Raw genomic sequence first — 23,807 nt, 5'->3', positions numbered from 1 at the left:
TGGGTAGTTCTGCTCACTTGTGCTTAATTTTGATTTTTGTTATTTCTGGTCACTTCTGACTACTTCTGGTCATTTGTATCTAGAATTTATCTTTGGATACCTCTACATGGTCACCACTTATTTCTTTAATTTTGATTTATGGCTACATCTGAATATGGTTCCCTCCAGTTACTTGTAATTAATATTAATTTTGGTTACCTCTTGTCACTGAACTTAATTCTGATTACATATTAAGGTTTGAATTTTGATACATTTGGTCATTTGAGTTTAATATTATTTTTGGTCACCTCCGGTCATCTTTGCTTAATTTTGATTTTGGTTGCCTCCTTAATATGTCGGTTACCTGTTATAGGATTTTATTTTGATTACCTCTGGTCATCCATTCCTAGATGAGTATGAATGTACATATTTTCGAGAACTTATAATTTATTTTTGGGTCACCATACATTCTACTTACGCATTTTGCGTACGCATTATCCTTCTGCTGTTTGCTCTTCGATTAAAATACCCAATACGCATAGTAAAATGATTCAGAATTGCTAATGTATTTACACAGTATTATTCATTGAAATCACATGACATGTAAAACAAAGTGGCACACTTATCATTATCCCCCCCCCCCCATCAAAACATTATTTTTAACGATGCCCTTGACTATCACCTTATTGATCTTTCAAGGGGCCTAAAAATTTCAGGGTGTTTTGAAGTAGTACATGTCATAAAAATAATAATCTTTATGACTTCTAATGCTAGGCAAGCTCTAAAACAAGACAAAAAAAATTCACAAGAAAAAGTTAGCAAAAAAGATGGCACATCAAAACAAAATGGGCCAAGTACCTACAAGGAAGACAAAACTTCGTAGGAAAAAAGAGCAATAAGATGACACATTAAAACAAAATGGCACATATAATATATTAATCATTAAAAGAGGGGTAGGATTGAAGGGGTGGTGGTGGGTCTTCAAATTAGACGTGCCTCGTGTAAACGGTGGTCAGCGTGCGGGTATCAAAATACAACTGACTCGCTAAGCTGACCACGTGACGTTATACCATCCTTGGCTTGGCGAAATTAATTAGTACATTGGCCAAGGCGTGGATCTAAACATTTTTACAATAAAGGAAGTTTACAAGCATTTAATTCTTATGGAATCCTCTACATAAATAACGGCATTAAATACATAAATACAATTATTATTTAATAATTGTTGTTTTATGTCTTCTAATGCTAGGCAAGCTCACCGCAGCTAGTTTTTGCTATATTTAAGCAGACAATCTTTAATTTAGGAACCAATCTTTTGATAAAGAAAAAGGATCTTTTGAAAGTAAACAAGAGGAAATTTCAATTTTTTAAATGCTGTAGTTAAAGGGAATGCTCTTTTCTATTATAAAAATTACACTATCTTTATTGCAGCATTGAATAAATGTCCAACAAACTCCTCAAATGTTATGTGACATGAGCATTAACCATTGATTTTAAATGTATTAGTGTCGTGTTGCCTTAAGACAAAAAGCTATATGGCACCATTATTTGTATTGAAAATGATGTTAACGATTACAACTGATAATATTATATTATAATTTTGTTGTTCTACTTAAGCATTAAGACCTTAATTTATAAAATATATTAACTATTAATCAGCATACATGTATGCTAATCGTACGTTCATCATTATTTCCGGCAAACAGATTTTGAAATTTTTTGAAAAAATTATATCTGTATAGGAGATCTTGAATAAATAGATAAATATACTTATAATAACAAAATTACTAACTTTTACTCACAAAATAAGTCTCATATAATAATTCCTCACTTAAACATCTGGTATTCACGATAAGAAGTGTAGATGCCTCATCAATATAACGACCTACTTGGCGCCGGTGGTTGGCAGTATCTCGACAGATCATCACGTGTCATTTTGGAAAAAAAATTCATTCAATGTGTGTTCTTTTCTGATTTCTGTATAAAGAGGCTAAAGTACAATTCGAAATAAATACAATTAAATATTCTCTTGATTTACTGATAAAAGAATGCAACTCACTGTCGTGTCTACATTACGAATATAGACTTTTATAACTGATACAATTTTTAAATTCTCAGTACACCATATGACCGGAAATTCTCAATTGCGCCCATTGTGGAATTCTTAAATTGCATCACACCTGCATTTGTAAACATGGATATGGTAATTTTTTTGGAAGTGAATTAACATCAAAGAGAGGCCTGCAATAAAGAAAAACAATTTTTCTTGTCTAAAAAAAGGAGCATGTTACTTTATTCTCCTTTTCAGAGCCCCTGAAAGGCATATAAATTGTTATATGCATTCAGTAACAATTATATAGAATGAAAAGTCATTTAAAATAAGCAATAGGTTTTGTATTGGTTAAGTTGCTTAAGCAAGTGCTTGATAGCACATTAACATTCTTTTTTCCCCCTTTTTTGAATAAGTTTATTGATCATTTTTTATGACTAGTTTATAAGGAACTGCTTAGTTATAAGAACAGTCATTCCCCAAAGAGAAAAAAAAGGTCACAAATCCAGACCAAAAGATAAGATCTGAAGATAATGACCCTTTCAGTTGCTTGAATTAAAATTTGACAATTGAAAATATTTGAAGTTCCCCCTATTTGTTATTTATTTGTTTAACCAGAACAAAGCAATTTTTGTAGTCCTTATACCAGAAAAAATCAGTACCCTCTAATTGCTTGAAATATGTTTGAAATATATGGTCAACAAAGAGCTCTCAAAAAGAAAGCATGATATTAAGATAATAAAACGTAATAATGAATATACATGTAGATCTATGTGTATTAAAACTATTTAATTTTCAGTTGAAATCCAGATCGATGAAAAACCAACATCAGAACTTTAAGGGAAGTAACGATGAAAAATGAACAATGAAGCAAACAGGCAAATAACAGATGGAAAGTGATGATATATATCTCTTTTATCAATAATGTACACGCTTGCTCTTCGATGCATGTTCTTGCGAGATTCACTGAAAAAATGGAAGCAAAGAAAGTTTCCTATTCTACTTCATACGTAGTTGCTAACAAAGGACATCTGAGATTAAGCAGGCAGCAAAAAACAAATTTCATGCTTAGTTTAAAGAAAACTTGTTTTTAAAATATTCAATACTGAATCGAAAGAATCCTAATGAATGAGTAAATCTGAAAATTATGTATTTATTTTATTGAGTTTTTTTTTTACTTTTCTTTTCTTTTCTTTTCTTGTAACGTGAGATTTAGAGAACATTTGAAGGCCAAAGGTCTAAAGATGCTTCTTAAATACATGTAGGTATCCTTAAAAATTACTTAAATTCATACATAAAAATTGAGAAATAATATGAAGTTAACTATAGGCTTGGGTGTTGTCCCTTATTTGTGTAACGTATAAGTCTATGACAATGTCCATGCATACATATTGTTCGGCGACAATATGTAAGAGCGACTTTATGTACCGTCACAAGGCGACAAAGCCAAGTTTGTTTTCACACATAATATGTATTAATCAGTAACATAGCAATGAGTAATAATCAAGTACAATGTTACCTCTGAATTTGTACAATATCACGAAACAAAGGTATGTGAAATATTATTTATAGTACAAATAATATGATGTGAAAAATATGAGGGAATATGTATATTGATCAATATATTTGCTTTAGAAATTTTATCAATTAACTGTAATTAACTTAGAAACTTAGAGGATATGGGTTGCCAAAAGTTCCACTTATCGTCTAGTTCGGATGACCAGGTTTTCTTTGCTAAATAAGTTGAGAATTTTAAGGCAGTTTTCACAGCATGTCAGATTTGATTTGACTTTCTGATACACGTTTTTTTTTTAAAGAAATTGTTAATGGGTTGGTTTCTATAACGGACATGAACACCAAAATTAGATTATAATCTCTCAGATATTGATTTTTATTTTAAATTTTTCTCTGTGTCAAATAAGAATAATATTTTGTGACATGTTCAAAAGATAAAACTCTGTCTTTTCTCAGATGGCCACAATACCTGTGCAGTTTGCATTTTCCCTCCGATTATGTCTAGCATCTGTCATTATGTCTACTGTACAAAGTTCTTCATTCTGCATATGAGACAGCTTCCTAGTCCCTATATTTTTCACCATTGACACATCTATAGAAGAAAACATTGACATATGTTGCTTTCAAAAAGATTTAATTTAAATTGCATAAACTGTGCTTAATCTACATAAAAAATGTATTTTTTTCTTGCATTGTGGAGCAAAGAAAGCTTTTCTTACAGTTTTCAATTCTTAGAATATACTAGTTACATGTAAATCCATGAAAATATCATCAGAAAATGCACTTTCGCACTTGTTATTGTGCCAGTATATAAATGAATGTATATACATTTAACCAAATGGTAGTTTTTTTCTTCATTTTGCAAGAATACATACCGGTATATGTTTAATTAAAAGGGGGAAAAGTGACAAATATGTCGTATTATCATTATATTGTCACTTCATTCAAAAAACTGTAAGACGCAAAATTGACTTCTATTATCTTTTGCCAATATTTTTCAGTTATTTTAAAAATTTGACCTAAAAATAATTCTTACTGATGGATGCAATAACTTCAAATTGTTTCACAGGCACAGATAACAATGGGATATTCTGACTTAAAAAGCAGCGCTTCATTTATATGCTTCCTAATATGAATTATGAATGACACTAAATATTTTTTTCATAGATAAATCATTTTTTTTTATGCAGGCCTCTAAGTGGCCTCTAAAATTTAGGCGCCAGCTGGCGCCTTATCAAAAAAATTTAGTCGTCAATGCAAATTTTTAGTCGCCAGGCAATTTTTCTAAGGGGCCAACTTTAAAGGTCAATAGAATATAGGGACCCATGACGTGCCTAAGAAAACATGACATGGTCAGTGCTAAAAATAATTTCCTATTATTTTAAATTTCTTTCCGCTTTTTCAGAAAAATTGTTAAAAATGTGAAAATTTCCGGAATTCGACGATCGTCAAGTCAATTTAAAATGGTCGCCAATTTGGCGAATTATGGAAAAATTTTAGGCGCCAATCAAAAATTTAAGGCGCCATGGCGACTAATCGGTCGCCAATTAGAACCCTGTTATGTAGTGATAACATTCTTTTATCTATTTGAATTTAATTAATGCTATTGCTCTTGATTTTCTCAACGTTTTGAATTTTAAAAAAAAAATGTTTGGTAAAATTTAAAGTTGAGGGTCTTTACACCTAAAACAGACTGATGCATTAAAAACAAATTTGAAGAGTAAGTTGTGATTCGGAATTATCATCCTGCAATCTCTATACTGGCATGTTCATGGTAAGTCATTCAGAGTATATCTAGAAGCACAGAGTACAATTGTCTATATATCGTGTTTGATTATTTTGATGTCACATTCATAATCAATTGAATAGCTGTCTTGACACAATTTCATATTATGTTATATCTTTCTAGGAAGGAAATTAAGTAGAAAAATTTGAATGCTTTGACCTAGAAGCCACAATATGCAGGACTCATCGGAGGAAATAAGACTCACCAAGAAAAATTGGTATGCAGAAAAATGTTATGATTCCTATCAGCTCGCCAATATATAAATGTTTCATGATTTATTATTAGCAACTCTATACGAGGGTCGTTCAATAAATAATGCAATAGGTCATCTTAAAGTAAGAAAAGTACGTAATACATATTTTAACCACTTCAATCGCTCAAAGCATTCCCTGTTATCCTTTACACATGTCTTAAGTCTTTGTACCCATGACCAGAAAACACCAGCATACTCATCTTTAAGGATGCCCTAAAGACACTGATGAATATCACTTCCCATGAAATATCTAATATTGTAAAATCTTCCTTTGATTGTTTTCATGCGTTTATCTCGCGAATATGGGGAATGGCAAAGCTCTGTAAACTTCCTTTTCTTCAGAATTTCATTTATTTCTCTGCGCAGCAGCGTTGTCAGGTGCAAGAAAATTACCCTGGGGGCGGTATTTGGACTTCCTTTGCAGGAAATCTGTTTACCTTTCTCTGTGCAATTTGAACATAAAAGTTACCATTGATGGTCCTTCCTTTGGGTGTATCTACATGTTTTACTAGACCCTCTGAAAAAAAATGAAAGCTTATAAAACATGCTTCGGGTCCTTCTTACTCTTAACAATAATAAGAACGAAGCTTTTCCTTTGATTCCACATTTTGTTATTGATCTTCCTTTTTGGCTACAAAAAGTGCATACAAGTTTCGTCATCCATCATGCAAATTTGATAAATCTTCTATTTTGTTAAAATATTTGTTTTTAAATAGACCGTTGGCACATTTAATGTTTGTTTTCTCTAAAGCAATTTAAGAAAATAAGGCACCTTTCTGATATAAATATTATTAAATTTATATCCGTTGTCAGAATTCTATAAAATGTTATGATTATGAAATGCTTAGAACTATAAAACTGACATTTTCAGATATCATGTTGCACATAGCATCTATACATTTTGGTGTCCATACAAATTTCAATCGACCAGTTTGACTTTTAATTTTAACTCTCCTTTTTTACTTTTGAATTTCTGAATCAATCTGAATGCAGCATTAAAGACTTTTCTTTCCAATAAAAAAAAATCATACCTTTAATATGAGTTCTTCGTCAATTTATTTAAAAGAGGCACAGTTTTCACATACGCTCTCATTTTCATCTTCTTTGTCAGAGATCATTTTAAACAGTTTTCAGCTCAGTGTAGTGACTATGTTTACTTTAAAAGTGAATTTCTTTGCGAGGACAATAGGAAAAATCATGGGGTTTTCTGTGATTAGGACCTCTTAAATTTTTTTTTATCATTTTTTATCATTTAATTCTTTTGTTTATTTTAAAACTCTAGATATTTGATATACATGTTTATTTCTATTTTTAAAAAAATCTTGTCTCATTTTTTGATCATTAGATTTACTCTAAAAAGGGAGAAAGAATTGAATGTACAAAATTTAGAAGAAAACAATACTACAAAGGCATATGGTATGTATTCAAAAGTGATATTTTCAAACTCATTACTTTAAAAGTTTTCTTTGTCTTGCAAAATGCATCATCAAAAATTCATGGTTAAAGGGAGATTATATATTTATATATATTTACGTTTACTGAAACCACTATCAAATCTTCAGGAATATCATGAGGATCTGCTAGTTTATCAACTAAAATCAAACATTTATCTAGTCATGGTCAGCGTGTTAAATATTTACATACATTTCTACACAATTAAAATTCTTCTTTGATTACTACTTAATTATCTAACCAATGAATACATCAAAGTAAAAATAAACAAAGAAGAAAAAAATTCAAGAATGAATTGATATATTTATGAATGAATTGATAAAACAGAATAGATACATTGTATCATAAATTACATGATAAATGAAGAGCTCTAGATAGGAAATCCCAGAATACTAGTATTAAGATAAATAAATATTGTTATTTTTTTAAAATTATTTATGTATAGAAGTTTTATAACTCTTTTCTCATTTTTTTCTTTAAAATACTTCTTTTATTTTCAGTGAACTCAAAGCAAAGAATACCAGTTTAAGTGTGATGGAAAACTTCGCAATAAAGCAAACTGGCCGGATAACGGGCCGGAAAGTGATGGCATCTATTTTGTCAGGTTCTTCTGCTTGCATTCTTCTCAGTTGCGGTAAAGAGAAATTAAATCAAAGAAAGTTTGCTTTTTATCTTGATGTGAAGCTCCTAGCAAGAATTTAATTTCAGATGTACATATCAAACAAAAGAGCAATTTTAGTGAAACCCCAGTAGACGCATTTCTTACTAGGTTAATCCAATTAACAACTGAAATTAAACAGACAATAGGGGAAATATCATACATAAGAAAACTCCTTTCTCATATTCTTTATACTGTAGCTAAAATACAATGGGATATATTTGCAACAAATGAATGGAAAGAATAAATAAATATTTCAACATTTTATGTTCTTATTTTCAATGTTTTAAGGTTTCTTAAAAAAATATTTAAGTATTGCTCTTGTAGATTTGGATCTAGAAAAACACTTGAAGTTCTTTCTTTAGTTGGATAGATGCTTCATTTTAATATTGTTTAAGGAAGTTCTAAACACTATTGAAAAATATTTTTTGAACTTTAGAAAATTTTATCAGATAAAGATTTTCATTTTGATTTTTCCTGGTTTATTTTCAACATAATGCACCTGCCAGACTTCTCCATGAATAACGTTAAAAAACCAGTGAAGTACAGTTCGTATTAGCATGTATTAGTAAATGAGATTCAAATAATGTTTTCGATTACTTTATGTAAGTAATGTAATATTAAGAATATTTTAATCTATTTTCAATTATTATATTAATGTAGAATTTTACATCAAAGGGCAGATCACTCTAGCTGCATAAAACTTCCATGAAATTTGAACTCTTCAGTAGCCAGTATGTATTAAGAGCTTCCTTACAAAAAAATAAAATATTATTACAGTGTATATAAATAACACAAAGTGGATGTTTGAATTGTTTACATATCAATTAATAAACATTACTAAATAAGTATTTATGTACATGATTTTACACCACAAAAAAGATATGCTTGCCTTACTTATTTAGGAAAAGCAGTCCTTGAGCAAGTTATGTAAAAATCCAGTGTTTGCATATTGTGCGCAATTGAAATCGACACATATAGATTTAAGAATATATCGTGCAGAATTCGTTTTATATCCAAACCATATACCTATTTTTTGCATTTTTGATCAAGTTTGCCTCGTTGCATAAATGCTTTTCTGGGAAATTTGAGAGAAGGGTTGAAAACATAGTTACATGCATGACAATAAGCTTACGTTTTAATTGTGTATATAAACTGCGAGGATAACATGGCCACTTGCGCAAAGAGTCTTAAGGTTTTGCCAAAGGTCAATATGTCCAAAAATTTATTTTTACAATAGCTCCAAAACTATGTGGTTTATAAAGTTAAAACTTTTACAGTTTATAAATATATCAATGATTAACAGATAGAAAATATCACTTGATAACAAATACTTAAAAAAAATATTTATCGAGAAAAATTCTTTTTAAAAATGCATATATTTTTTAAAAACTACACCTAATTAATTCCGTACTTTTAGTGAAAGCCATCATTGCAGAAACAATATATGTTTATCAATGAAGGGCAAGTTGGACTTCGATAGCCTCTGGAAAGTTGTTTTCCCTGTTTATTTTGTCCAAATGTTAAGATTTGAAACCGAAAGTACATTGCAAATGGCGGATTTTATAGGGGTCTTCTCTTTATACATGTCATGCTTTCAATAACAGCCTTTCAGAGACCATTCACGTCCAACTTGTCCTTCATTGATAAACATATATTATTTCTGCAATGATGGTTTTCACTAAAAGTACAGAATGAAGCAGGTGCATTTTTTTAAAAACATGCAAATTTTTTTGAAACTTTTTTCTCAAAAAATATATTTTTTTAAATATCTGTTTTCAAGTGATATTTTCTATCTGTTAATCAATGATATATTTATAAACTGTAAAAGTTTTAACCTTATATCTCACATAGTTTTGGAGCTATTGTAAAAATAAAATTTTGGGCATATTGACCTTTGACAAAACCTTAAATAAGCCTATGGTAACGACTGTAGACTTATGAAATGTAGACGTTAGACGAGATTGTGTTACCCATGTAATATCAGAAATGGTCCTTGCTTTAGATTTTGAACGTCAACGTTTTTTTAAATCAATTGGGAGACATAAATACCATATGCATTACTACTTGTTACTAAGTAAATGAATATACTCGTATATGTAGCATCATACCCAAATATGAAACAGATCTGTGAGACTATGTGGTGTCTTTATTTCGAAATCCGCAGAATATAGTGAATTAACATATGAATACATTAAACTTCATCAATACATATAAATGTTGAATAAAGTCTTTTTCTTTTCATTTAAGTTTTACCTATCACCTTGTGTTAATAAATTTTTACAAAACTTACAAAAGAATAATGTGAAATTTTTTTAAAGCATCATCAAAGCCTATCGAGTCATATTTTTTCTAGTTTATATAAGATGAAGTCTTTGGACATTGATTTGACAGAAGTACATACAATGTACGAAAAATTCTATACATTGTATACCAAGTAATGCAAAAATAACAATTTTTCTCTACTATTTGATAATTATCATTAAAACTAATTACTTGCTAGTATATCAATCTTACCATATCTAAAAATTATACAAAGAATATTAAATCAATATCTATATCTATCAATATCTATATACAGCAAGGACAAGAATGAAAGAAAAATCGTTAAAATTATACCGTCACATGTAATGCACAGTACGTCAACAGATCAAGCATATATTTTTATATAAAACAGACAATTTAAACAAATATAAGTGTAACGTTTACACCTGTTCCAGGGTTTGTTACAATGAAAATAAATTATTGTGGGTCTCCTGTTTCTGAATTTTACCCTTTAACTCTAAATAAAAAGTCAGGTTGTAAATTTATAAAATTTATTATGATGAAAACAATGAATAACAATGAACAATAAGACAATTATCAATTAAGCAATAATAAATTATGGGTCACCCGAAAATAAAAAGGGTATCCGGGTCTAACGGGTCACCCGTATGAATTTGTAACAATAATCAAATGGGTATGGGTCTGCCGGGGATTGGCATCAAATTCAAGCTTTTTAAATAAAATGGTTCTGAAAGTCTTAAATAATATTTACCATTCTCTCTGGATCCGGGTTATCCATAGTTGGTAACTGCCAGTAAATCCAGTAATAAATAATAGAGATTAGGTAATGAGGCCAAGTGACTTTCCGTTATGGGCTGGGGGTGAAAAGTGACAGTTGGGTCCAAAACCGCTGTTTATATACCTTTTCATCACTAGGGCCGAATGTATCCTCGCGCGAATTGAGCAGTACCGCTCTGTTTAGCGCCATATTTGGAGGAGATAAACATTCGGCCTAGCTTTGTAATTAAACGTAATTGGGTGTGTTATGGGGGGATAATGGTAGGGAACTGCAAGGAAAAGACTTAAGACATGATGCCATAGATAATCAAGGTAAGGATTGGGGTTTATGGGTCTCGCACATATATTTATGTGCATGATTCAAATGTTGTTATAGAGGAAATTCGGGTAACCCTACGATTATACATACAAACATGTTTACACAATAGTATTAATGATGGTATAGTGATATTTCCACATCGGACATACAAAGAAATAAGATAATACAATATTAATTACATAATATATAATTATAAGGACGAATATAACATGACTGGGGTGGTATAAACGTAACATAAGCAAGACTTACATGCTATCTTTCATTTAACTGTCATATAAATTGAATAAGAAAAAAAAGTTGTTTAATAAGTTTATCTTCTTTTATGGTAAAACATAATTGATAATCCAAAGATAACGAGCAGCGATCGATCTCAAAAAATCTACAAACAATACAAATATGTGCAGAGGGCACAAAACACAGACCTCCGGAAATTCCAGAGGTGGGATCAGGTGCCTAGGAGGAGTAAGCATCCCCTGTTGACCGGTCACACCCGCCGTGAGCCCTTTGTATTGATCAGGTAGACGGAACATTCCATAGTCAAATTCAGTATTAAAACAAAGGCCTAACAATTGGTATGAAACAAATCAGCCAAAATACGACTCAACGATATGGTAATATTTGCTAACAAGGTCATTATAACGACCAAAGAATTTACAAAATGCCGACTTCAAACGAGGTTGTTGAAATTCCTGTCACATCAACTTATCTTCAGTAGCCTGCCTCGGTTTAAAAATTGTTCGTACTTGGGACATGCATTTGAGTATCGAATAAGTTGAGAGATGTAAAACCATATGCAGGCGATAGCGGATTATTACTTCATAAGTTAGGAAAGTTGACGATGGAAAGTTTAAGTCATCTCGTTTGTCATACAATTTAGTTATTAGTTAATCCTTATCGTACATAATTAGAAAAAAATCCAAATATGAAGTATATGCGGCACACTCTGTGTTATCTTCTATTTCAAGTACACTGGGTTAATCGATTCGACATATGAATGAAAGTATAACTATTGTTAATTCATAGTATATCGTCGATCTATCTAAATGTCGAGTTGAAGGCCACAGCAAGCGTTTTCTTCTTCTCATGTAGTAGTTTTTGAATAAATTCTGTTTCGTAGGATTACAAAAACATAATAAAAAATATTTTAAAAAAATCATAAAATGGTAATTTAAACAGATAAGTATAAAACGTATAAAAGCTGCGTTTTATTTTGTCGATCATTATCTTTTGGTATGAATTATAATTGCCTACTAAATATACACACCGTTGTTACAAAGAAAATACATATTTAATTTTAAGTCATGATATTCAATACGTGTACAATGTATTTATTTATATTTGTTAAAATAATACGAATACATCCATGATAAACGTTTATAATTATGGTCAATTATTTTACATGTGTACGTACATGTGCAAAGATTGATTGATTGAAGCATTTATTGATATTATATTTAGTATTCAGTTAAATATCCATTATATACAATATGTAGAATTTTTTTTTTAAATTGAGGTTTTCTTTTTAAAACAGTCACTAACTCAGAACATAAATACATCCTTACTGTTTCTATACGTGGACAAAATAAAGTAATATATATATTAAAAATATTTAAAAAAACAAACAAACAAACAAACAAATGTAGATCTAATATTATTTAAAAAAGCAAATTTGTAATTAAGGATTTCTAATGATAATATTCTGGTTAAAATTCCAAGTGAATTTCTTTTACAAAGCCATTATTAGACCAAATACCATTAAACACACAAATCCAAACAAAACAAACAATCCCATCATAAGTTTTCTGTTCTTTGCTTGCAGATCATTCAGGCCATTGTGCAGTGACGACAGGTTGCTCTGTAAGACGTTTTTACGGCTCTGTATCAGCAGAAGTTTTCTCTCCAAGGCATTGTTTTGAGACTTTTGCTGTTGTAATTTTCTTTTGCATTCCTTCATTGCAAGGAGAAGTTGACCTGAATAAAAGGAGACAAATATTATGTACATGCTAGCGTTCTGAGTTTTTGAATTGGGATACCCATGTATAACAAGCATTCTGAGAGTATTGCATTAGCAATACTAGTCCCCTACCGGCAAGTGTAATCTGGTTCCCGTTAAGAATTGAAAATGCCATAATTCCGTCAAAAATCAATGAAGCGGGACGAAATGCAAACTTGATCTATAACTAATCAAAGTTAAGTCACATACCAAAAATCAGCTCAATATCTGAAAGCGTTAAGAAGAAAATTGCGGAAAACCCCTAAAAATTGAAAAGACCGTAATTCCGTCAAAATTCTATGAAGCGGAACGAAATGCAAACTTGATCTGTAACTCATCAAGATACACTCACATACCAAAAATCAGCTCAATATCTGCAAGCGTTTAGGAAAAAAGTGCGGAAAACCAAGTGGGACAGACTGACAGACAGACAGAGGGACAGACAGACAGACGGACAGACAGACGGACGGACTGACTCAGAGGAAACCTATTGTCCCCTCCGGTTTCACCGGTAGGGGACTAAAAACCCTTGAGCTATTTCTGTGATCATAAAGATAATAATATGATACTGTTCTTCTTGAAAACATACAAAAGACTAGATAAAATCCCGCGCAAGCGCGGGGAATTGAATTTACACCACTACCGACAGAAAATATATTGTAGTTTTTACTGGCAACCTACAGGCTTATAGAAGGAATACTTTGCTCAAAATCCCACAGGAAGTAAATGTACGTCTCCACCCCACCCCCTTTTTGTAAAATCTTGAAAAATAAAAGGATAAAAGGAGTGAATATGCACATTTTATTGATAAATTGATTATTTGGGGGGGGGGGATTCACAGGTACTTGGGTCTTGGTTTATAAATATGTATGTACCTTATTGATTTGTAAAAAATGTACTTTACCTTTTTTACATATCAATAAGGTACCCGGTACATACATATTTATATACCAAGACTCGAGTACCTGTGTAAAAATTAGCTGTTTAACGCCCTATGAATAGGCCGAGTATTTGATACAAAAGACTGTATTCAGAAAAAAAACTGAAATGTATTGATTAAAGCACAAAATTTTACAGCTTTAATTATATTTGAACAATACCTTATTCATTAATTTTTTCTTTTCATGTAAGCAAGTTTATTACGAATTACAAATTGTACTTCGGGTTCGTTGCCACGATGCTCTCAGTAAGGAAAATACAAATTTTACCGATAAATTTACAAATTTTACCGATAAATTTATTAGAAAAAACTACTATATATATGTAATAGTCTTTCGATATATAAATATATTCACAACTTATAGTGTTATCAATGATTTACCATTATTTCAATGACCATTCACACAAAAGCTTTTTTTTATGTTCATGCAGCTAGAATCGCCTCGTTTTTCGTTTTAACATCGGGCTCGATGCTATATGATGTTCTAGAAGCTTCCGTCATTATTAAGATTGGTGAATGACGAACATAATGTGCACATTTCCCTTTTTAATCAGTTATCACAACTTATTTCTTTTATATCATTTAAATCAAGTTTTGATTGAATAATAAAGTGATGACGTTTTATGAAATAAATAAACGATTGCTTGTTGTCAGTTTCATTAAAAACTTCCAGTAACTTAGATCCGCCAACCGGAAACGCCACCGTACTCACGTTTTTGCTATTTCATGGCTGTTTATAGAAAATAAAAGCAGACTTTTTATTTAATGTGCGACACTTACTATGCAAATGAAATCTAAATATAGTTTACGGACATCATCTTGAATATAGTGTATTGTTAGAGGAGTAAGTAAGAACTCTAGTGCACCCGTTTCGAAGTTTATTTGCAAAATTTATTAATTTATAAGTATAGATTATACCATGATGTTAACCTATGTGTCTTTCGTTATATTGAGAAAACGAGCATAATACTTGTTGTGTTTAACAATATGTTTTGTGTATGATTTGAGTAAAATTATTTATACACTAAATAAAGATCCTATAATATAACTCCTTCAAAAAAATAGACATATATTTGCAAATAAATTAGAATGGCGGTTTAATTTAGTCATCAAATTTGTAGAAAATAACCAAAAAGAATTAAAACAATGAATTTCTAGATGTTAAAAAAGCTTAAAGAATCAATAACTTTGTTTCTCAAGTGGATATAAATCCTCTTCCACAAACATGCCCCTGCAAATTACATTACAACTTGATAATGTGACAAGGAAATAAAAATTAATTCAAGCACACTTTCAAGTGGATAAGAACATGGCATACCGCAGAAATTTTGTTCCAAGAAAGACTAACTGTTTGAGAATAATTTTTGACAAAATGCAAAAAAAAAAAAGCCACATTGAGGTTTAAGTTTAACATTTTAAGTACCTGGTGTTTTACGGGAGGAGTCACAAACTTCATTACCTTCAAGAACTGGTAACAAGCAGCCAAACTCTTGTACTGTAGGACGACGCCCTGTGAAATATTGAAGGCACACGTAAAACCAAAGACTAGGAGTCTGCCAAGCAATGTTGTACTATATGGTCAACAAAATATGGTGTAGGTGAACTTTCTTAAATGTTTTAGTTTGATATTTCAAAAGGGCACAATCAAATCCCCTACATCTATAACTTTATTTTTACTACATACTAGTAAACAATTGTTTATTGTACACAAAATTTTGATTATATTTTTACATAAATTGTAAATTCATACTTGACTCTTCATTGCATTATATTTTTTTAATTGATAATTTGAATGCCAATAAAAATCCACATGAGTTTTAAAGAAAACAAGACGATGTTCTTTTTAGTCCCCTACCGGTGAAACCGGAGGGGACTATAGGTTTCCTCTGAGTCTGTCCGTCCGTCTGTCTGTCTGTCTGTCTGTCTGTCTGTCCCTCTGTCTGTCTGTCAGTCTGTCCCACTTGGTTTTCCGCACTTTTTTCCTAAACGCTTGCAGATATTGAGCTGATTTTTGGTATGTGAGTGCATCTTGATGAGTTACAGATCAAGTTTGCATTTCGTTCCACTTCATTGATTTTTGACTGAATTACGGTCTTTTCAATTTTTAGGGGTTTTCCGCAATTTTCTTCTAAACGCTTTCAGATATTGAGCCGATTTTTGGTAAGTCACTTTACCTTGATTAGTTATAGGTCAAGTTTGCATTTCGTCCCGCTTCATTGATTTTTGACGGATTTATGGCATTTTCAATTCTTAACGGGAACCAGATTACACTTGCCGGTAGGGGACTAGTATTGCTAATGCAATACTCTCAGAATGCTTGTTTTATTTGTCTTCCAAGTAAAAGGCATTTCTTGAACAAAGCGTTTAATAAGCATATGCTTCGAATTCCTTATTTAGACGTACCTGCAATAAAAATGGTTCATTCTTCCCTGAATAAATTTATTTCAAAACTTCTATTTATAAAGCATTTCAGTAACCCACCTAACTCCTTCATAATGTGTTTGTACATGAGTCTGATATCAGTCTGGGGATAATGCTTAAAAATGTTCATGTAATGCGAGACATCTTCTTCTTGGATATCATCCCATCCTGCAAAACAACAGAAGTTGTCTATTATCACTCTTGCATACATTTAAAATTTAATGTATTAATAGGAAAGACATAATTTTAACAATAATTTATTTTTCTTTTCCAAGACTGTAGAACGTCAGTGATAGTTAACACAAAAATATAATAATAACAAGCATTCTGAGAGAATTGCATTAGCAATACTAGTCCCCTACCGGCAAGTGTAATCTGGTTCCCGTTAAAAATTGAAAATGCCATATTTCGGTCAAAAATCAATGAAGTGGAATGAAGTGCAAACTTGATCTATAACTCATCAAGGTAAAGTCACATACCAAAAATCAGCTCAATATTTGCAAGCGTTTAGAAAAAAAATGCGGAAAACCCTGAAAAATTGAAAAGGTTGTAATTCCGACAAAAATCATTGAAGAGGAACGAAATGCAAACTTGATCTGTAACTTATCAAGATACACTCACATATCAAAAATCAGCTCAATATCTGCAAGCGTTTAGAAAAAAAGTGCGGAAAACCAAGTGGGACAGACTGACAGACAGACAGAGGGACAGACAAACAGACAGACGGACAGACAAGACAGACGGACGGACAGACTCAGAGGAAACCTATAGTCCCCTCCGGTTTCACCGGTAGGGGACCATGGCCGTAGGATCCGGGGGGCACGGGGGGGGGGCGTGCCCCCCAATAATTTTGCTGATATATAGATTACTATAGGAAATATAGATACTATATGCTCGTGCCCCCTCAATAAAATCATCTGACGACCTTTTTTTTGGGGGGGGGGGGTTGTCAAGGAAATTTTGGTAGTTGACGACCTTTTTTTTTTGCTTGTTAGAAAATTTTTGGTAGTGCCACCTCAACTGTCAACTGAAAATGTATGGCTGTGCCCCCCCCCAACTAAATTTGCTTCCTACGGGCCTGGGGGACTAATAATAAAAAAGAATTCTCTGAGGGAACTGTAGCTCTACTGGTTTGTACTTATTTCAATGGAAGAGAAAAGTAGCAATTGGACTTGAAACTACGGCAACAACATAAATAAAACTAGAGGTACTATGAGCATTGATCTCCCCAGCTCCCATATGATTATGATGGCAAAGTTCATTTTCATAGCATATGCTCCCGTATGATAATAATAGCAAAGTCCATTTTAGATACGAGAAAGCCCAAATATTTGTCCGATCAAAACATAAAGTAAGCGGTGCACAATGGCAATATGTAATAAAGATTTTGTGAAGGTATCATCAAATTTTATTTAGTGGTATAGGAAGAGTTGCAGATAAGAAATGGGTTCCCCCGATTTTATAGAAAGAATGGAAGTGTCCATGTTTTGCATGAGAAACCTGAAATACCTGGTATGTGTCCAATCAAGAAAAAAAATAGAAAGTGCACAATGGCACTGTGTAATAAAGATTTTGTGAAAGTATCATTAAATTTTAATCAGTAGTAAAGGAGGAGTTGCAGATAAAAGATGATACCCCCGATTTTATAAAAAGAATGACAGTGTCTGTGTTTTGCTATGAAAAATCTGAAATGTGTCCGATCAAAAAGCAAAATAGGAGGTGCACATTGGCGTTGTGTAATAAAGATTCTGTAAAGTATCCTTAAATTATATTTAATAGTATAGGAGGAGTTGCGGATAAAAGATGGGTACCCCCAATTAATTTTGAAAAGAAAAGCAGTGACTATGTTAAGCTATAAGAAACCTGAAATATGTGTCCAATCAAAAAGTAAAATAGGAGTTGCAAAATTGCATTGTGTAATAAAAATTCTGTGAAAGTATCATTAGATTTTAGTGGTATAGGAAGAGTTCCGGATAAGAGATGGGTACCCCCGATTTTAAAAAAAAAAAAAAAAAAAGAATGGCAGTGTCTATATTTCGCTATGAGAAACCTGAAAAATGTGTCCGATCAGAAAGTATAATAGAAAGTGCACAATGGCATTGTGTAATACATATTCTGTGAAAGTATCAATAAATTTTATTTAGTGGTATAGGAGGTGATGGAGATAAGAGATGGGTATCCCAGTATTATAGAAAGAATGGCGGTGTCAATGTTTTGCTATGGGAAACCCGAAATATGGTCTTATCAAAAAGTAAAATAGTAAAATAGAAGGTCACAAAAGCACTATGTATCAAAGATTCTGTTAAAGTTTCATTAAATTTTATTCAGTGGTATGAGGAGATGCGGATAAGAGATGGGAACTCCAAATCGTAAAGGACGGACGGACAGATGGGCGGACATAGAGAAGACGGACGGATGGACACCCTCATTACTATATAGCACCCCTTTTTCAAGCTGGATATAACAGTTCCTTGATTTGTATCTTTTTGAGGCAAGTTTAATTGCAATCAGACTAAACCTGTGGGAGGCGTATCTTTTTGAAAGAATTTCACAGAAATTTCTTATTTTAGTAAGCATGGCAACACCATTGTCTAAAAACAAAATACAGAATTATGAAGTTTTTGCGACATTTCCATAAAAATGCCAAAAAAAAACAAAACAAAAACAAAACAAAAAAAACAAAAAAAAAAAAAACAACAACAACAAAAACGATGATCTAAATGTTACTTAATTAAAAAAAAAGGTGTAATACAGTATACATGTACATGAATATGAACTTTTTAGTTGTAGGTCTAGTTCCCAGCTGACAAAGCAGGTAACAACATTGTCTTTGTTTGTAAGGCTCATTATTTTAATTGTATTTTAGAGGAACTTAAATTTAATTCTACAAGTGGTTATCCAACTTATACCCATAGCTCCCTTTCTAAGGAGGAAATCTTCAAAATCATGTCAGTTTTGAATACATGTATTTTAAATATTCCCAACTACCAAAATGAATTTGAATTACCATATCTATATTAGATTCCGAAACTTCATAAAAATCCTTACAAACAAAGATACATAGCGGATTCCAGTTAATGTTCTACCAAGCCTCTTTCTTTACTCCTCACTTAATATTAACAACACAGAGGGAGAAACTTCAGGTGTACGGTGCATAAATATATTTGAGAAGTGGTGTAAATCAAATGTGGATACTTAAAAATTCAAAGGAACTTTTGGAAAATTTGATCAAGGTCAATAACATAAAAACTTACGACTTTTCAACTCAATATACAACCGTCGCCCGCCTGGCGCAGTGGTTAGAGCGTATGCTCTAGAGTCGCGAAGTAAGGAGTTGATCCTTACGTCGCGGGTTCGAATCCCACTGTGGGACGTGGAGACCGGTCCTTCGGATGAGACCGTATAAACCGAGGTCCCATGTCGCAGTAGGTGCTTGCACGAAAAAGATCCCTCACTGCTCAATGGCCGTTAGTGCCGAGTAAAGGACAAAATTTGCAGCTCTCCACCGGCAAGTAGTGGCGTCTCCATATGAGTGAAAAATTCTCGAGAGGGACGTTAAACAACATACAAACAAACAAACAATATACAACCATTCCCCAGATAAATTTAAGTTCAGGCTTTTTGACATCATTGACAGCTGCTTTTTCAATAAAAATGGAACTCGTAAATTTACTTACCTTGTCACTGGTCATTTTCAAAATTATTTTGATAAAAAAAAAACCCATTCTGATTGTACACACAAGTACTCTGAAGTTGATATAAAAAAGATGCTTGAGATTCTAATTGACAATATCTATGTGGTTTTTGGAGACCAGGTCCTTCAACAATCTGTTGGAATTCTCATAGGTACCAATTGCACCCCCCCCCCTTCATGTGATTTACATTATGACCCCTGGGTCGAGGTCTCTGCTGGTAGACTATTAGTCCCCGAGGCTCTCTACAGCCCAGTAATCTAATACTTTGGTACTAGCTTGATTATATGGATATATATTTAATTACTGTGGCAAAATTTAGAAATTTATTTTTTTAAATTAAGGATTATCTTCCTCATGCATAGCTCTGATCCTTCAACGTATTTGGCTCCAGTCTTTGACACCTTTTTTCAGCTCTTCCAAGTCTTTTTATTTAAATATTTTGGATTTCCAACGTTTCGGCTTGAGCATCACTGAAGAGATATAATTTGTCGAAATGCGAAATTGGTACCGTATATGATTTACATCATGAAGCAGAATTTATTCACAATCTTAGACATGAAAAGAAGAAAACACTTGCTGTGGCTTTCAACTCGACATTTAGATATATCGACGACGTATTATCAATTAACAATATCTATTTCCATTTATATGTCGACACGATATATCCTAGTGAGCTTGAAATTAAATATACCACAGAGTCTGGCACGTTTGTTTCATACTTGGATATTTAACTAGAAAAAGACGTTTTTGCTAATCCAACAACAAAGCTTTATGATAAACGTGATAACTTTAACTTTTCAATCGTCAACTTCCCTTACTTATGCAGCCCTTACCACCAGCATACGGGGTTTATATCTCTCAATTGATTCAATACGCAAGAGCATACTCTACGTACAACACGATTTCTAAAACGAGGTAAGTTATTGACAGGCAAGTTGATGAAACAAGAATGTCAACAGTTTAAAGTCATCATTTCGTAAGTTCTATGGTCGATACAATGACCTTGTCAGCAAATACAATCTACCATTAAGTCAAATGCTGACAAACGTTTTTTCAAACTAATTGTTAGGCCATTATTTACACACTGAATTGTCGACGGATTTTTCCCTTATTTCCTGATCATGACAAGGAGCACGAGGTAGGTGTGACCGGTCGGCAGGGGATGCTTACTCCTCCGATACATGGCATCTGATCCCACCTCTGATGGTTTAGAGGTCTCTGTTTGCTCTGCTCCTGATTTGTATTGTTTGAATGGACTTTTGAGCTTAAATACTGTTCGTTATATCCATACATTTCACTGTAAGTGATATATATTGATTTCTGACCTGCTAGACCATGTATGAATGTGGAGATTTCAGATTCTGTCCACAAGAGTGTTCCACTGTTGTCATGATCAATCTCCCGCGTTGGTGGATGAGGGAATTCATCGATGTGTCTATCCATGTTGTATATATGCTGTGCATCAACAGGTCCTGATCCTTTAAGATGCAAGTGTAATTTATTCCGTATAATTTATATTTATTCACTCATTTTATAGAAATGGCATTTGTGGATAATTATTCTTTTCATGAAATTGTTACATAATTTACTTCGTAATTAATTAAGATAATTTGCATAAACATAATGACGGCTCATTTAAAATATTTTCGGTTATTACATTTCTACTGTACTAATGTATTCGTGACACATTCACTTTTCTATGTTTGTAGTCTGCACTTTACGTACGTGTTCCAGTTAAATTCAATGTGGATCATTTGTACATTTTTGGATCTTATATGCCACTATGAAGTTTTACATTTTAAATAAGTAACTTTAAAATATTAAAGAAATTCAAATCTTGTTTCAAAGGAAGCTGCCAATACATACTTCGACCTATTCTGTTTGATTACAGAATTACTGAGTATATTATGTTCAAAAGACATCTCGATTCATTATAACCTTTAGCAATTAACCTTTATTCACGCTTTGCTTTCTGACCATAAGGCTAATACCCATTCTCAGGTTAAAATGAAAGTTAATAGTGATTGGTAGAATCTTTTCTGTTTATCAAACATACAAATAGCTGATGCGTTTGAAATGTGTGTATAAAACAAAGGAGAAATAAAAACAATTTAATTTTAAATACCTGTTTTATGAATGATTATTTCTTTGAGATTTTGATACAATGTAGCCGACCCATCTCCATCATCAGTAGGATGTTGGTGACTCTGAATTGTAAAAAGACGAGACTTCTGTTTAATCTTAATGTAATTTATTCTTACTCTTGAACAATTCATTTCATTAAAGTATACTGAAATTTGTTACAGTTGTATTTTAAATTTTAAACGGAATACAATGTGTATAATCATATTATTAGTAAGATCTTCATTGTTTGTATATCCTTATTTGCATATTCTTGCAGATTTAAAAAAAAGTGTACTTTCTAATCTAAATAAATAAGGTTCATGCATATATCAAAACTAAGTCAAGAAAAAAATACTTTGTACTTTTAACTTTTAATATGAAATATTGTAATGGAACACAGAGTTATTATTCCTCTGATTCAGAAGAAATTTTTATAACTCAGATTATTTACACTTTTGTGATTTATAACAAAACAGTTGCTTTTTCTTGCTGAACTCACCCTTATTTTTTCTGTGAACAACTTTCATAGTATAAACACATGTAGCTGTATGTTATTTACTATTTACTGTGATGACAAGCATGATTTATTGTAGATATATATTATATTTATTTTGTATAATTTCAACCTAAAAAAAGAGGTAATCTAAATGATTATTTTCTCACTTGAAGAGGTCTTCGTATGTCAACTGACAAATCTAAATGCTAGACTGGCCTTGCCTGTCTAAAATGTGCGAGATACATCTAACGTATGATAGAAACAGGCAATACCAGTCAGATTTAAATGCCTTCTAGTCACGTAACCGTTTTAGGCGGACACTCGTAAATACCCGTATGTAAACAAAGGAAGTGAAAACTATCTATTAATATTAAAATGGTGGAAATATAAACGTTAGCATCCAAGTAAGCAATAAAATGTTAATGACTATCACACATATAAGGATACTTATATTAGGGACCCAGAGTTTGAAATTTTTTTGATGAAAATAAATTCTTTTTCTCCACTTCTTTTTGGACTTGGTTAATTGACCCATTTCTCGACTTGTGGGAGGATAAGGAGACGACGGTTTTCATGACAAATGAAAAATGGCCAAGTGGTTAAAGATATGAAATTTTATAAAACAAAAACAGATTGTTCCCCAACTTGAATGTGCACTGCTTTGATTGACCATGAACAATTTGTTAATTTCACCAGGGACGTATACACTATATACTTAGTATACACGTCCCTGATCAATATATTGATCAATATTAATTAAACTTTTCATTAGTCTGAAATTCTGAGAGAAAAAAATTCTCAATAAAAATGAACTTGGATTTTTTTTTCTTCTGAAGTTGATTAGATTAGTGTATGTGTCAATCTTATCTTTCTTAATTAATTAAGATATTATTTTCATGAATTAAACATGTTAAAGTTACAGATATTTCTTTCAGAAACATGCTAACATTTAAATTTAGTTTATATGACCACGTACGAGTGTCAGGAAACTTATCAACAGATTTCTGGGGTAATGGTAATGTGTAATGGTAATGCATTATAATCATTACAATTTTTCAATGTA

General features: G+C 31.9%; 2 protein-coding genes across 2 annotated transcripts in view; one reads left to right on the top strand and one right to left on the bottom strand.

The window, feature by feature from the left end:
- The window catches only part of LOC133190446 (charged multivesicular body protein 5-like), a 445,151-nt gene that overhangs the window by 251,312 nt on the left and 170,032 nt on the right, over nt 1-23,807 (top strand). The gene's annotated exons all lie outside the window — the stretch shown is intronic.
- On the bottom strand, nt 12,771-22,330 carry LOC133190941 (uncharacterized). The gene is made up of 5 exons (XM_061326622.1): nt 22,250-22,330; nt 21,450-21,602; nt 16,490-16,597; nt 15,432-15,518; nt 12,771-13,046 (listed from the first exon to the last, which is right to left on the bottom strand). Exons 2-5 carry the CDS (start codon nt 21,565-21,567, stop codon nt 12,802-12,804), a joined length of 558 nt encoding a protein of 185 aa, XP_061182606.1. The 5' UTR covers nt 21,568-21,602; nt 22,250-22,330; the 3' UTR covers nt 12,771-12,801.

This window comes from Saccostrea echinata, unplaced genomic scaffold, assembly GCF_033153115.1.
Source record: "Saccostrea echinata isolate AGI-Se365-2 ecotype Australia unplaced genomic scaffold, CSIRO_AGI_Sech_v1 ptg000022l, whole genome shotgun sequence".
Classification (NCBI taxonomy): domain Eukaryota; kingdom Metazoa; phylum Mollusca; class Bivalvia; order Ostreida; family Ostreidae; genus Saccostrea; species Saccostrea echinata.
The sequence above is the reverse complement of the archived record's forward strand: the minus strand, read 5'-3'. Positions and strand labels throughout refer to the sequence as shown.

Bases quoted from the DNA above. Each gene is read 5' to 3' on its own strand.
- LOC133190941 (XM_061326622.1), bottom strand. From the start codon at position 21,567: ATGGATAGACACATCGATGAATTCCCTCATCCACCAACGCGGGAGATT. The intron at 15,519-16,489 runs GTGGGTTACTGA...AATATTTCACAG, and splicing joins ACACATTATGAAGGAGTTAG to GGCGTCGTCCTACAGTACAA. The intron at 13,047-15,431 runs GTACTTAAAATG...CCTTTTATTCAG, and splicing joins CTCCTCCCGTAAAACACCAG to GTCAACTTCTCCTTGCAATG.